The 16200-nt window shown below is 48.7% G+C and overlaps 1 protein-coding gene across 4 annotated transcripts in view; it reads left to right on the plus strand.

Annotated features, from left to right (window-relative positions):
• LOC144179588 (trypsin-1-like) overlaps positions 1-16200 on the plus strand; it is a 127030-nt gene that overhangs the window by 104344 nt on the left and 6486 nt on the right. For all 4 annotated transcript variants that reach the window (XM_077707999.1, XM_077708001.1, XM_077708002.1 and 1 more), the window contains exons 6-7: positions 2431-2699; positions 7700-7857. In XM_077707999.1, coding sequence (XP_077564125.1) covers positions 2431-2699; positions 7700-7857 — 427 coding nt within the window. The remainder of the gene's footprint in view (positions 1-2430; positions 2700-7699; positions 7858-16200) is intronic.

Consider the following 16200-nt stretch of genomic DNA (forward strand, 5'->3'; position numbering starts at 1 on the left):
AAATAGACTCCATGTCCTTCGTGTCCAGAGTCAACAGGCTGCAGTCGTCGTGGTGTCGCAAAACGCATGGCTTCAGTGTCCGGCACAGGAGGCGCTTGAAAGGTTTTTGCAATTCTTCAAAAATTCCTAGTGGATCGACATCTTCCCCTTGGAAGAGCTTGTTTATCCTTCTCATTTCAACAAGTATCGGTTCGAGAAACAAAAGATACGCATGGCTTCTCTCATCAGCGTACATTTCCTTTAGAAGGTGGGTGGCGTAGGTTTGACATGCAAATTCAGATCTCAAAGGCCGTGCTTGATCCCCCGTCGCTTGAGCTGGCTTCATGCGGCAGAGTGCTCGCAGGAGTTGAAAACCAATTATGTACGTCAGGGTGGGAGGCCACGTTTTGAAGTTTTTGCATAATAAGTATCACTGCCAAAAGCAGCCACAAAGTCGCCATGGCGCCAGTCACAATTTTCGGGCGCCAGGAGCTGCTAAAAGGAGCCAATATGGCAAGAAATCGCCAAGCCTGGCAACCCTGCATCGGAGCTCGACCGGTTCTCGTGGCTGGCCGAAGGAAAACGCACCCGGCCGGCCGCATTGTCACTTCCGCTCTATAGCTGTTCGTGCGTTTCGCTGGCAGGTGCAGCGTCGCCTGCAATGGAGCTATTTTGAAAGTTTATAACTTATTAACAACGCATTTCACGGGGCTACCAGTTATGTCCCAGTCGGTTTGGTGGTAGATACTGTACGTTCACCGTAAATTGGACCGAGGTGAAATTTGAGTGCAGTTGGCCTTTAAGTCATTTGGCATATCTACGAAAGGCCAAAAGGCCCCTTCCCGTGCTCTAACAACAGCACCTCACGTTTTTAATATAGATTATATTCATTCATTTCATTCTCTATGATAGCAAGGACAAACCTTTCCTTCCCATATTCAACCTGTTTCCTCAACCACCTGCGCATTCATAGAGACGTTTTGGAACCTGGAAGAACCGGGTTCATGTATTTAATTTACTAAATTAGCAGCTACACAGGAGTGCAACAAACGTTGTCTTCATTGAGCACCGCAGTTTTTGTTCTTCACCTATTCGCATTGAGCTATGTGTCCGCGTGGTGGATGGTGATGATGAACAAACATTTATTATGCAGCAAAGGTGTAGGGGAAGGGGGTGTGGTCAGCCTCCGACGTCCAGGAGGCCGCGTGAGGACCAGGCCGTCACCGCCCGGTCGACCAGCATAGCTTGATCTTCACTGTCGGAGCTGGTCAGCAAGCTCTCCCACTGCTCACGGGAAGGGGTGGGGGTCAGTCGGGGAGGTAGGGGTGGAGAGTGCGGGCATTCAATGACAAGATGGAAAGTGTCTGGAGTACTACATGGTTGACAGGTTTTCGGGTAGAGAGTTGGAGCAATGTGGTGAAGTCGTGTACTGTTGTATAGGTATCTGTTTGTAGGCGTCGCCAGGTGTATGCTTGGGCGTGCGTGAGGGAGCGGTGCGGCGGAGGATATTTGTAGCGGAGGTGCCTGTAGGGGATGAGAATGGCTTCAGTGGTGGTCACAGGTTCGGTGGTGATGTCTTCCGTGGCTGACGATTCGGATGCTGAGATAGTGAAAAAAAAAAGTTTGTTTTCGTGTCTTACTGGTTGTGAATAAAGGGTGCCGTGTGGAATTATTGCCAGCAGGTGCATTCTGATCGGACAGAACGCTTTACAGCCATACTGTAGAAAAACTAAGGAGGATGCGTACCCAACGTGACAAGTAACGCGTACTGAATGTTTTAAAGCCAAGGAAAAAATCACCTTTGCACCAACTCTACACACAGAAAATAAAAACACACTTTCTGCCAGCGTTTTGGTGTTTTAAATCTGTAACCGCCCACTAAGGCGCACTTCATAGTAAAACCGTTTTTTAACAGTTAAACCACAACCTTTATGTACGCTTTATTGAAGGGTGGGGTTAGGCATATTTTAGCCATAGTCATCCGCCACAGTGCGGGGGAACAGAAGATATATGCACTACTAATGCGGAGTTTGTGCACTACTGTGCGCTACTAATGCGGAATTTGCGAGTAGATATGTGCACTACTAATGCGAACTAGTAAAGCTCCCTTGTAATTTCCTTACATTTCGTGCAGTGCTGTTCATAGCTGGTAAAATCGAAGGTAACCGTATGTGAGACGTTATAACGTTAATGAAGACCGTAACTACACTATATAGATTGTAACGCAAGAGCCTGCGCGTTCCAGTCGATGCACCTCGAGCCTCAGAATTAGCCCAAAGTGGCACGAGCTTCACAGCTTAAGGTATCACCATCTTTCTCTCGGCACTTCTAGCGTGCATTTTTTTCTAACGAGGCGATCTTAAAAAAAAAAATACATTATCTATGAGGAATTTTTCATTGGCTTGCGGATACTTTCGGCTCAACTTAAAGGAGCCGTTACCTATTCTCTAGGACACCGGCGTCGAACCTACGTGTCCGGCTGGGCGAGCACAGCATCCGGGACACGACAGAGCGCTTCCCACACGAGGAGTACACGGTGCGCCGTAAGGTTGTCAACGAGGGCTTCGATCGGCGCAACTTCAAGAACGACATCGCGCTGCTTGAGCTATCGCACCCGGTGGTCTTCCGGGAGCACATCATACCCATCTGCCTGCCCACGAAAGGGGAGAACTTCACCGGAGGCTTCGGCACCGTTTCCGGGTGGGGGAGGCTCAAGTACGGTACGTACAAAAACATACATACATACGTGACAGTAGCGGTGGTCCCTCAGGACGTTTATCGCACCGTTTCCAGCCCTTCAACTTCGCACCGTTTCCAGCCCTTCAACCTAAATGCCCATGCACACAGCAATGCTATTGCCGAATTGGCGTGCGATACAGGATGCGATAAAACATTAATATTTAGAAGGCCCCCGCAGTATTGCTACTAGTAGTTGTAGGAGTATTTATTTATTTTATTTGTTTATTTCAGTACCTACATTCGCCAGAGGGCATTACAATAGGGGGTCGATTATTACAAGGCATAAAGAATTGCGCGTATTAGTTTCAAATGCGGCAGTCAGAGAAAAAAAAATTTCACAAAGAAAGAACTAGAATATACGAGTGAACAACAATGTGAAAACAATGTGTAAGCGCAAGCACCGCAGTTAACAATTGTACGATGTGTGGTAAAGACTGCTTGCAAGGCATGAAACAGGGCATAAAACATGTCACAAAACCGGGCTGAAAAGAGGGCATATACAAGACGGATGTTTTAAAATATTGCAAGGAAGGAAAAGACACAAACCCGGTAGTACTCAATGAGTAAATACTGGGTTAATAATTCAAAAAAGAAATCTATCGTCGCTTATCATTCCCACGACGTGTTGCGGAAGGCGGTTCGGATGCTTGATGGGACGGGGAAAAAAAGAATTCACAAAAATTGATGCACGCGCAGCTATTTCTATTATCTTAAATTGGTGGTCTCGCCGAGTAGATAAGTAAGTTGGTGGTTCTAAATATATATCCTTGGTAACGGCTGTGCGTTGAAGGTATACATCACGAAGGAAACAAATGCCAAAACGTGTCCGTCGCAAAGAAAGGTTAAGCCAGTCAAGCGAGTTTTTTATTTGAGTAATGCTAGCAGGGAACTGGTAATTACGAGTTAAAAATCGAGCAGCACGTTTCTGAATGAATTCTAGGCGGTCGATAACATTTTGAGTGTGGGGATGCCACACAATGCATGCGTACTCGAGGATGGGCCGAATGTTTGATAAGTATAACCGTTCCTTTACTTCCTGAGGTGCGTGTCTAAAATTTCTACGTATGAAGTTGAGCGTTATTTATTTATTTTATTTATTATTTATTTATTTACAAATACTGCTGTCTCAGTTTCTGAGACATAGCAGGAGTGAGTACAGAGTTTCAGCAGAGAGAACAGCACAGTTCAACAAAACACATTATTACGTAACTCTTTCTCAAATTGCGCAGCACCGAGTCTGCGCAGACACCCATCAAGCTCATTCCATAATTCCACAGTCCGTGGAAAAAAAGAAAATTTAAAACAATCAAGATTCGACCGGAATGGCACAATGTTCAGGGGATCAGATCGTCGAGTACAGCGTGCGGAAGGAGCAACAAAAGAAATGGGCGCCAAAACACATGTGCTCGTATGAACTATTTTATGCAGGAGGATGACACGGTCACAATTGCGCCGATGTTCGAGAGACTGCAAAGATAAATCATGCGCATGCGAAGTGGGCGAGAACTGCCTATCATAGCGACGAAAGATAAACCTGACTGCCTTTTTTTGTACAGATTCCAACTTCGCTTTGTCGTGCTTGTGGTGAGGGGACCAAACAACCGATCCATATTCGAGAATAGGCCTGACTAAGGTTTTATACGCTGTCAGTTTGCATTCTTTTGTCGAGTTGCTTAACGTGCGTCTAAGATACCAAAGTTTTCGAAGAGCTTTGTTGCAGATTGTTTCGACATGTTTATGCCATTTTAAATTGGTTGTTAAAGTTACACCGAGGTACTTAAACTCCGCAACATGGGTTAGAGTGACGTTGTCACTTGCATAAGTGAAAGGAAGGGGGCGTTTTTTGTTTGAAAAGGTCATGACCACAGTCTTTTTGAAATTTATGGACATTTGCCAGGTCTCACTCCAGTTACAGAACAACGAAAAAACGTTATTTAACTCCACCTGATCATGCGCGTTAGAGATCGTATTGTAGATAACACAGTCATCTGCGTACATTCGAAGTTTTACTGCAGTGTCACCGATGATATCTGCTACGTCGTTTATAAATATAATGAACAAAAGCGGCCCAAGAACTGAGCCTTGAGGCACCCCAGATGTGATCTGTACCTCTGATGATTTTGCGCAGTTAAACGAAACAAATTGGGAGCGCAACCGCAAGTAGTCTGCAATCCAGTCGACCAGCCTGCTCTGACCAAAATATGCTCGCAGTTTGACTAAAAGTTTAAAGATGCTTTGAAAGACAGTTAAAGATGTTAAAAGTTAAAGATGCTTTGAAAGACACTGGTTCAATGTGACGATTCCAGGTTAAGTCAGCTGAAAAGATGACTCCTAAATATTTAACTTGTTTTTTTTTTTTGCGGACTGAGCATATTATTCAAACTATTCTGCTGGGAGAGGCACATGTTTCCTAGAAAATCGAATGTGTTGGCATTTACTGATGTTCAAGGACATACACCATGTCCTTGGTAATTATTCTCTGTATAAAACACAGTCATCTGCATAAAGCCTGATTTTTGACTGAATGCCCTGCCCTATATCATGCCCTATATCATGCCCTATATCATGCCCTATATCATGCCCTATATCATGCCCTAAGACGCTTTGGCCTAAGACGTTTTGTTGAGCAATTTCAACTGGGAGTGGTTCCCTCATCAAATATTCCACAATATGAGCGAGCAGCCTTTGCTTTGGAGGCTGCAGGAGTTGCTGGGCGTTAAAGTGACCGCTGGTTTACCATAAGTTTAGAGGAGAAAAGAGGGATGGATGAGGAGGAAGATTGGGGATGGGTTTTCCCTTTATTATGATATGAAAACATTCTGGGCTGGGACCAGAACTGCATTCAGCATGGGTATGGGGCAGGAAACATAAGAATGAGACGGACTGGGCGAGGAAAGGTACTACAGGTTTCCCCGCTCAATTTAATCCAATCACCATACAATTTAATCCAAGCGCCAGCCAATTTAATTCAAGTGCCATCTAATTTAGTCCAAACGCCATCGAGTTTAATCCAGGTGCCAGCGAATTTAATCCAAGTGCCAATCAATTTAATCCAAGTGCCGACCAATTTAATTCAGTTGTCAGGAGGTTGTTCAGGGGTGTTTTGTGCGTAATCAGACGCAGCTTTGCGCGCTTTGATGCACGTGATGTGATGAAAACGTGGTGTTCCTTGATGCCTTATGTGCAAAATATCAAATGCCGCATCTAAATGGGGATTCACGAACACCCGCAGACCAGGAGAGCGATCTCGTTTGATCCGTTGGTGGCGTGTGGTGATCGTCGGCGAGATCGTCAGAAGTATTGTCTGCTCCGCGCATAACAATTCCTTAAGTCGTTTTGTTGGTAAAAACTCATGAATGCTTTTCTGCAGCGTTAAACTATATTTCCGAATTATAATATCGTCTGCGAGCTCGTCAGCAATATCGCCTGCTGGCGACAGAAGTGTCGTTTTCTCGCCTAAAAATACGCCGGCAAATCTGCTGGCGTAACAATCCACGAGCAGACGGGACTTCTGACGACCTCGCAATTAACGATCACCACACGCCGCCAAAGGATCAAACGAGACCGCTCTCCTGGTCTGCGGGTGTTAGTAAATGTTCATTAAGCTGCGCGCGTAGACATTTTGCACATAAGGCATGAAAGAACACCACGTTTTCATCGCACCACGCGCATCAAATCCCGCAAATCTGCGCCTGGTTACGCACAAAACGCCCCTGAACAACCTCCTGAGAGCTGGATTAAATTAGTTGGCAGTTGGATTAAATTTGTTGGCGCTTGGATTAAATTTGCTGGCACCTGGATTAAATTTGATGGCGTTTGGATTAAATTAGATGGCACTTGGATTAAATTGGCTGGCGCTTGGAATAAATTGTATGGCGATTGGATTAAATTGAGCGGGAAAACCTGTAGTTTGAGGTGACCAGAGTACCGATTCTTTGGATTTGGAGATATCAGGATGAAGGGGGAGGGAAGTGCCGTCTGTCTGATTTGCCTCGTTAGCCCACATACGATGGCGGAATAAAAATGCCTGGCATTTCTTTCGCATCCAAAGCTTTTAAAGTACGATTGTCATCGCAGCTAACTGTGGACACTTCGGGTGCAACCCACTTTGCAATGTTGAAGGGAAGTGGATTATAGCTTAAGGAATGCCACTCCCTTAATGTGACCGTAAATACAATTTATAACTTTGCAATGTTGAAGGGAAGTGGATTATAGCTTAAGGAATGCCACTCCCTTAATGTGACCGTAAATACAATTTACAACATTGCTTTCTCTGAAACAATAGCTTTTGATTACTGGCCGAAATTCATTCCGGCCCTGATCTAAGTGGCGTTCATAAAAAATATATATCACTAATATATTGCAACCTTTTTGTGTTGCACAATGTCAGCCGTGACATCATGGGAAAAATGCTAAATTCAGGGGCACTTTAGTTTTTTCTTATGATGTGAAAATATGTGAGCATTTCTCCTCGCTCACTTTCAGAAGCATATGTGTGAGTGTTTACCAACCACTGTTGCTGCGGGTAGGAAGCCAGGGACGGGCTTATAGCTGCCACTATCATTATTTGTCGAAATAGAGGCTGCTGGGATATAGTTTGCCTTTCCGCAGGATATCTCGTGTAATTTGCTTTGTTGCACAGTACCATCTTAAAGCGGATGATATGCACAGCAGCAGAATTGCGCGGAAAAACCAAATATCTGTCGGTCAACAATGCGTGACGTACCTATAAACGACTACGAAAATTTCTTCATGTCACGTGTCAATATCCATCAGATCAAGGCAGTTATTGGTTCGCATGTCTGAAGACAAAAACATCCACTGTTGATAACCACAGTATCAAGGCAGTCATGCCATATTTCGCTGGACTTAATGAGCGTCTAAAATATTAGTTGTAACCACTGTACTCGTGTTAAGAGATAATTAGTCAGCCTTAAATATCTGTACAATTGGGTGTCCTGTGCTGGGGGTGGTATTGCAGGCCAGTCCTACATTCCCAACGTCCTGCAAAAGGTCAGCGTCGAGGTTCTCGACAACGAGAAGTGCAGGACGTGGTTCAAGGACAAGGGCCGCAAGGAGCAGATCTTCGACACCATGATGTGCGCTGGCTACCAGGAGGGCGGCAGGGATTCTTGCCAGGTGAGAATCTCGTGGTGTTCGCAGCTAAGTTTTCTTAACGCGTGTTGCCTCGATCATGTGAAGTTGCATGCAGCCCCGCAACTGAATGAATAAAATCACACCTTGAAATCACTGCAAACTGCCAACTTGCTGCAGCTTCTGCCCTTTGGAAGACCCGATTCATTGAGAAAAATGTCATGCCAGTAAGGCACACGTGCGAGTCTTTTCACATTTTATTCAGCACTATTTCTTCCATTGTTTTCTTTCGATGTGTAGAAAGCCCTCAGCCTCTGTCGCATATTGCACAGATCTTTCAGTACAGATTCACAAACAATTTTCCGGTGCGCTGAAGCCTTAAAAAATAGACTACTGCACCAACGTGATACGAATATTCAGCATAGGCATTGTTGGAATAAATTATTATTCTAATTATAAATTTGTAAGAGCCAACGCTGTGATATTTTCCCTGGGCTGGTACCTGTTCTGCTACTTTAATTGCGCCGTGATTGTACTTGCTGTAGAGCACGTTTTACACACACGTTATGATGCTGGCGCAACTATAATAAAAAGTTTACATCTGCTACATCAGAGCCACATCTTAGACAAACACTGAAGGTGGAATAACTTTCAACGAAAAAGTCTTAACTTACCCCCAGAGCTAAAAAGCCAGTATCCGGCGTCGGCGTCGGTAGCAAAGAAAAGGGCTACTTCGGAAGCGTTCCCAAGACGTTCCACATTGCGAACATAAACTCGGCAGTAGCGAGAGGTGGTCGTCCACGCCAATGCACCTCAGATAAAATTGCAGATTTAGTTAGCGTAATGAATACGGAAACAGCTAAATTCAACATCGCCGCCAACTATCCTATTAAATGGCGGCAAGAACGAGAAGCGGCGCAAGACATAGAAGACAGACTGAAACCATTCGAAAGCGTCAAGGCGGAACGCAAAGCCAAGCGTCTCAAGCGGCAAGATTACGAAGCTCTCCGACAAGGCGAGGCGGAAGCAAGGCGTATCGGGTGTTCGACTGGACATTCATGTTTTCGCATTCACAACTCATCAGAACTGCTTGGTTGTTTTCACTGAACAACAAGAATTGTTTTAACTGAATGATCACGCGTTTCGTAGCTTTCTTTTCTTTTTTTCGAGAGGCAGCGATACCCTATTTGCTAAAAAACAAATAATAAAGGTAGCATTATTTTTTTTTGGCTGTATCCGTTGCATTTTAATGAAAAGCACCCGAGTGAGTCCACCTACGACTTCAGTAAGTTATCATCATCTTCCGGAGAGCCTGTTCTCGTTGGGTTTTACTTTCATTGCAAAGATCGGAACGCAATCATAAAGGGTCTTTTTTGCGCCATCTTAGTGAGGCAGCTACGAGGCTGTCGGCCATGACGCTCCGCCCCTGTGCACCGCCCCTCAAAAGCGTTATGGCGAGGTACGGCCACCTGGGAGAGGGGTACAAAATACAGGCAATTGGCCTGCAATGAAATTTTCGCACCTGTGTCATGCTAGAGCAGAAGTAAATGCGTTCCTTAATTTTGATATTTGTTCTGCTCACAGAAACACACAGAGATCGTAACTGCAAAGCGGTTTTCAGAAATTAAATCAGTCACAATAAATTGCGTCAGTGTATATACGAATCGAAAAAAACGAATATACAAATATCCGTGCGCACAAATATACGGATAGGTATAGGAATTTATATACACCGCATGTACATATATACATACATGCTCTACACCCCGCGCCAAACTGATGCATCTAGTGCGAACAACGACTGAGGAACAAGGCCTGATTTCCTTGCAAAATGGAATTGGAATGGCTGTGACACCTTTTTAGAGCTGCTCAACGCGTACTTGCTATCTACCGCCGTTTCACAGGAAGGCCGTAACTATGTACAACGAGCGGGGATATGCATAGGATATCGCGTCGCCCCCTACCTGTACAACCTATACCTGGTGGCGGGACTCGCAGGTGGCCGAGCTGTTCGAATGCCCCTCGTGTCAGCTCCGAACAAAAGCCATGTTTCTTCAATTAGTGAGCCTCTACACCGGACAACTGAACCGCCTAGACGAACTTTAACCTTCCCGGAACCTGAACAGTGAGTTTCGTGACTCTCCGCTATTTTTTACGCCCGAGAGAAGCATCTTTCTCTCGCGACCACACCGCCGCGGAGCTAAGCCTGACCTTCAGCGCTAGCTCGGTTCCACCAGTTCCTCGCCGCACCGGCCTGATCACGTGCGCCTGGCTGTGCACGAGCGCGTGCTACTAGCGCGCGCACCTCCGGCTCCGGCGCCCAACTCCTCCTCGTCAGCCTTCATGGCAGACGGTTCAAATTCTTTCGCTCCTGCCGATGCAAGCGACTCGTCGGCTTCGCCTTCCCACCGAATGGAGTACGTGGTCGATGGCGAGGACATTGACCCCCAGGTGCTCATGGAACCCGGATGGCTCAACATCCGCCGCAAGACCGCCGCAGCTAAAGCCACAGCAGCAACACGGACCACCCAAGCCCCACCGCTGGCGAACAGCCACGCAAGCGCCGCCAGAAACGGCACAAACGCAAGCCCACACCACCTGAAGACCCTCTACCGGACAATGACATTAAGGTGATACTTCGTCCACAAGGACGCCTTGACCTAACCAGCGTCAACGCAGCGACTCTCGCTGATGTCCTACAAGACCAAGCCAAGCTACCTCGACATGCGGCATACCAAGTACGCCTGCACTACAGATCTAACTTCATTGTCGTGAGCACCCCTTCGGAAGCTCGGGCGCAGTACTACCTTGAACTCCCATCCCTCCTCTGGAAGGAAGCCACTTACGCCCTAGCCAACCATATTCCTCCTCCCAGCGCCACCGTAGTAGGTGCCATCTTCACGGTACCGCCAGAAGATGATGCAAACACTATCCCTGAGAGCCTGTTGAATTGCAACCAGTCGCTTCGAATCATCGACGCAAAGCGGCTTAACGGCTCTACAATTGTACAAGTACTCTTTTCAAGGCACTGTAGTACCCTACTGGATCCGCTACAGGGCAGCCACTATGCGCTGCTACCCCTTCAAAAGAAAACAGGAGGCATGCTTTGCCTGCTGGCGCCCCGGCCACCGCAAAGACGTATGCCCTCATCCACCCACCGAGAACCGCTGCATAACCTGCGGCACGCTAGCACTCCAGCCAAACCATCCCTGCACGCCTTCGTGTATCCTGTGTGGCGCGGCCCACCTCACTGGGTCGACTGGATGCCCCAACCGCTTCAAACCACGGCGAAGGACCACTTCTCAAGCCATGACTGGGCAACACCTCGCTTCACTGAAGACAAGCAGCCCGCCTCCTGCCACTTCAGCACCCACCCGAACCATCACCGGTACCACCGGCCAACTAGCGTCAGCTTATTTAGTGACGCTACGGCCAACCTTCCTACAGCCAAGTCACACAAGGATTCCCTTCTCGCCCACCCGAAGGCCCCGCATCACAGGTGAGCCCCCAGAGCCCTCCCAAACTATCCCCTCCCTCTCTATCCAATTCCACACCCTTTACGCGCAGTGCACTAGACACTAAACACTTCGCGAAATGCAAACAATGCGCGAAACAATCCTCCAACTTCGCCAAGAGAACGCGCGCCTCGCGCAGGAAAATCATGCTCTCCGACAACGTCTCAACTCCCCAACCCTTAACCCCCCCTGCTGCACCAACGCAGCCAGAAGCACAAGGTACACTTGCATCGGACTCCCACCCTCCCCCTCTCAAACGAAAAGCAGAATCCGATCAACCTCCCCAAACTGCGGCCTCGGCCCCCACCACGCAGGAATTTCGCGCCGAATATCAAGAACTTTTCCTATCATTTCAAAACAAAACGACTGAGCAAAAAACTACGCTCCATAAATCAATGCATGACCTCCACACCGAGGTACTTGAATGGATGCGCACCATCACCGAACAGCCCCTGATCACAGCCCCTCCCTTACTTGCGCCCCTGGATGCCCCCCTTCCTATTGACGCTGACCCCGACCAAGAACTCTAAATGCACTGTTTTCTGGCAATGGAACTGCCGTGGATACCGAAACAAGCGGTGCACCCTGCAGGCACTCCTCACCACATTGCCCAAAACCCCTTATATTATAGCTTTACAAGAGACTGGACCCACTGTAAAACTATTTAATTACACACCCTACCTTAACCCTAACTTTCCTTAAGTGGCCACATTAATTCAACGCAACTATAGCGTACAGCAGCACACTCTCTGTTCGGACATCCCCCACATTTTCACCGTTACACTGCCGAAGAAACTCGGACAGACCAGGCTCCACGTTCTCAATATATACAGTTCTCCGAAGCAAACAAAACATGCCTTCCGCGACCTCTTCCACTCTGCTCTCACAATCGCCAACCGTCATCCACTCGTCATCCTAGGTGACTTTAACGCCCCTCACATCGCCACCAAGAAGGTTCGCCTCCTCTGGGACACTATTCAAGCCCTCCACATTACCGCACACAATGAGCCCGATCTAGCCACCTGAATTGGTACCAGCCTCCAACACGACACGGCACCCGACCTTACACTCTCCCACTGCCTCGGTCCGGCCGCTTGGCAACCTACTCCACATACACTGGTAAGTGATCATTATATTACCGAGCTCAGCAGCTCGCTACAGCTATCCCCCCGTGAACACCCCACCCACACTACGATCACAGATTGGGACGCCTTCCGATTAGACAGCCAACACATACCAGCCCCACAAGGGAGCACAGAGGAGGACTTAGAGGAGTTGGTCTCTAACATTCTGCGTACAAAATAAGAGCACGATCGCCCAATCCACCCGGACATTCCTGCGGAGTATGTAGACCCCAAAATGCTTCACCTTTGGGAAGCATATTCCAGTCTCGAGCGACGGTGGAAGCGTCACAAACACCGCCATCGCCTCCGCCGCAAGTTAAATTTACTTCGGCAGGAAATCACGAAACATGCAACCTATCTGACCAAAACCAGCTGGATCCAACTATGCGACGATATGAGGGGCAAGCTTTCCATGTGTCGCACATGGGCATTACTCCGTCATCTCCTCGATCCCACAAAATCTCGAACGCACCAACACACGCGTATAACCCAGCTTGTCAACGGTTTAGACCTTTCCCAAGAGGCCATCCTTCGACAGCTCCACACTACATACATTCCGAGGCCATTTCCCTCTGACTCCACCCCCCTTTTCTACACCGGCACCCCCAATTCGGAGCTAGATGCTGAAATTACGCGAGAGGAGGTAGAGGCCGCATTACGCGCCCTTCGCCGGCAAACGGCTCCCGGCCCGGACAAAATCTCGAATAAAGTTCTTCGCCATCTGGATGACACATCTATAGACCACCTCACCCAATTCTTCAATATACACTGGAACGCTGGTACACTACCTCGTAGTTCGAAACACTCCGATATCACTTTGATTCCCAAGCCAGCCAAACCTCTCGCACTGCCCAATCTCCGACCAATCTCGCTCACCTCCTGTCTCGGAAAACTTTTCGAACACGTCATTCATAATCGGCTATCCGCACGCCTTGAAGAACATTCCCTCTTTCCCCCCAACCTCATAGGCTTCCGCCCCGGACTGTCCCCACAGGACGCCCTTCTGCAAATTCACCATGATATTCTACAACACCCCCCCCCCACCCCCCCCCCCGCCAGAGACTATGCGGCAATCCTTGCCTTAGATCTCCATAAGGCATTTGATCAGGTAGGGCACTCCGCCATTCTTAGCTCCATTAACACACTACACCTAGGCGATCGAACATACACCTACATACGCAATTTCCTCTCTGATCGCACCGCCACTCTCCGACTGGGCACCGTCAAATCAAACATTTTCGACATGCCCAACAGAGGCACCCCCCAAGGGGCTGTTTTTTCGCCTCTACTATTCAATCTCGCCTACCATTGTCGCTGAAGAAGAAAGTGTATGACAGCTGCATCTTACCGGTACTCACCTACGGGGCAGAAACTTGGAGGCTCACTAAGAGGGTTCAACTTAAATTGAGTACGACTCGGCGGGCAATGGAGCGGAAAATGATAGGTGTAACATTAAGGGACAAGAAGAGAGCGGAGTGGGTCAGGGAGCAAACTGGTGTTAAAGACATATTAGTAGAAATTAAGAAGAAGAATTGGACGTGGGCAAAGCATATAATGCGAAGGCAAGATAACCGCTGGTCATTAAGGGTAACAGAGTGGATCCCTAGAGAAGGCAAGCGTTGCAGGGGGCGGCAGAAAGTTAGATGGGCAGATGAGATCAAGAAGTTTGCGGGGATAAATTGGTCACAGTTGGCACAGGACCGAGATAATTGGAGAATAATGGGAAAGGCCTTTGCCCTGCAGTTGGCGTAGATAGGCTGGTGGTGATGATGATGATGATGATGATGATGATTCAATCTCGCCATGCTCCTTTTCGCTAATGCTCTAGAAAATGTACCGTCCCTCCACTGGATAATACACGCGGACGACATTACGCTTTGGGTCACGCAAGTCAGCGACGCCCACATAGAGGCCACACTCTCAGCAGGAGCTGCCACAGTCTCCCGTCTTGCTGCACAAGCAGGCTTGACTTGCTCGGCCACTAAATCAGCACACCTACTCCTTTCTCCACCTAGAATTAGACCCACTATCCTGACCACCATTCAGGTAATGTTGGACGGACAACCAGTCCCCCGGGTCTCCCAGCTTCGGCTTCTCGGCATGCATCTCCAGGCCAACAGGAGCAGCACACACACTATACATCTCTTGCTCACGCACACCATCCAGACTATTGGTCTAATTAAACGTATCGCGTCCAGGAAACACGGGCTAACGAAATTAGAACGGCTGCGAATTGTGCAGTGCTTTCTGGCGAGCCGTTTTTGCTATCACCTCCCGTACGCACAGCTCACCCCCTCTCAACGTACCTCCCTCGATGCCTTACTTCGGAGAGCCTATCGCTCCGTGCTGCTACTGCCCCCACACGCACCCACCCAACGACTCCTCGCGCTTGGTATACATAATACCATAGACGAACTAATCGAAGCCCATCACCTAGTCCACCTCACGCGCCTTTCCCAGACCCCGGCGGGTGGGCAGATCCTCGATCGAATTCATGTGAACCCCCCGCTTCTATAAGATTCTGCAGCTCACATCCCCCGGCTTCTCCGCGGGCGTCTCCACATTAAGCCGATCCCGCTAAATATGCATCCAGCCTACCACCGCGGACGCCGTCTAGCCCGACCCCAAGCACACCTCTCCTGCCACCCTTCCTCTGAGCATACTCTCTACGTAGACGCAGCGGCCTACCCCACCCGTCCTGCCTTCGTACTCGCTGTAGTAGGCGCTTCTCCAACAATCCCTCAGGCTTCAGCTACAGTCGCCACCACCTCCTCGGTAACTGCGGAAGAGGCAGCCATTGCCCTTGCCCTAACTCGGTTACCTACCCCCCAGATCATTTTATCTGACTACCAAACTGCCATACGAAATTGCACAAAGGGCTTCATTTCCACAGCTGCCCTCAAAATTCTTCTTCAGAATCCCCCTGCCCGTCCCGTGATGCTGCTGTGGACTCCGGCCCACACCGGCGTAGGTTGTAATGAGAGGGCACACCAACACGCCCGAGCGTTGATATCCCGGGCTCCCGTTTCTTTTATGCCTACACACGGCATCCCCGAAATGTCCCACGCGTACCTACGTACGTACAGGGACATAACTCAACATTACCGCCTCCTCCGCAGGAACCTACCTCCCCCGCACCCTTCACTTACTCCGCCGGCAGCGCACATGTGACGGCTCTTACAAACCCACACTTTCCCACACCGCACTCTCCTTGTGCACACTCACCCACACCAATTCGCCTCCCCTCACTGCCCCTCATGTGGCGCGCTGGACACTCTCTTCCACTCGCTTTGTGAGTGTCCGCGCAACCCCTTCCCCCCTTTCCCCTCCTCTTCGCACTGGGAGCAGGCTCTGGGAAGCTCTGACCTCGCAACGCAAGAAACCGTCACGGACAGAGCCCTGGACGTTGCGGGGGCCCTTTGGGCCTCCGCCACCCCCTACCCTGAAGCCAATGTAAAATAAAGTGGCACTACTACTACTATACCTGGCGGCGGTGGACCAGCGCATTCAGGGAAGCCTAGTAGGAAAGCCGATTGTGGCTATTTTTCGTTATGTGTATTTTTGAAGGTTTGTTAAAATAATGAAAACACAGGATCCTGTTGCTGGGCGTAGGACCCCCCCCTGAGGGACAGCGTGAAGCTTTGGTTTAAAATGGGCACGTGTAGGAAGTAGTAGTGGAAATAGCGGGTCGGTATATAAAATGAAGGGGAGCGTCCCAGACTACTTTTAGGGGCGAAGCTCCTCATGCT

This window comes from Haemaphysalis longicornis, unplaced genomic scaffold (genome assembly GCF_048455015.1).
Source record: "Haemaphysalis longicornis isolate Haplotype H1 unplaced genomic scaffold, Haemaphysalis longicornis Haplotype H1 scaffold_4, whole genome shotgun sequence".
Classification (NCBI taxonomy): domain Eukaryota; kingdom Metazoa; phylum Arthropoda; class Arachnida; order Ixodida; family Ixodidae; genus Haemaphysalis; species Haemaphysalis longicornis.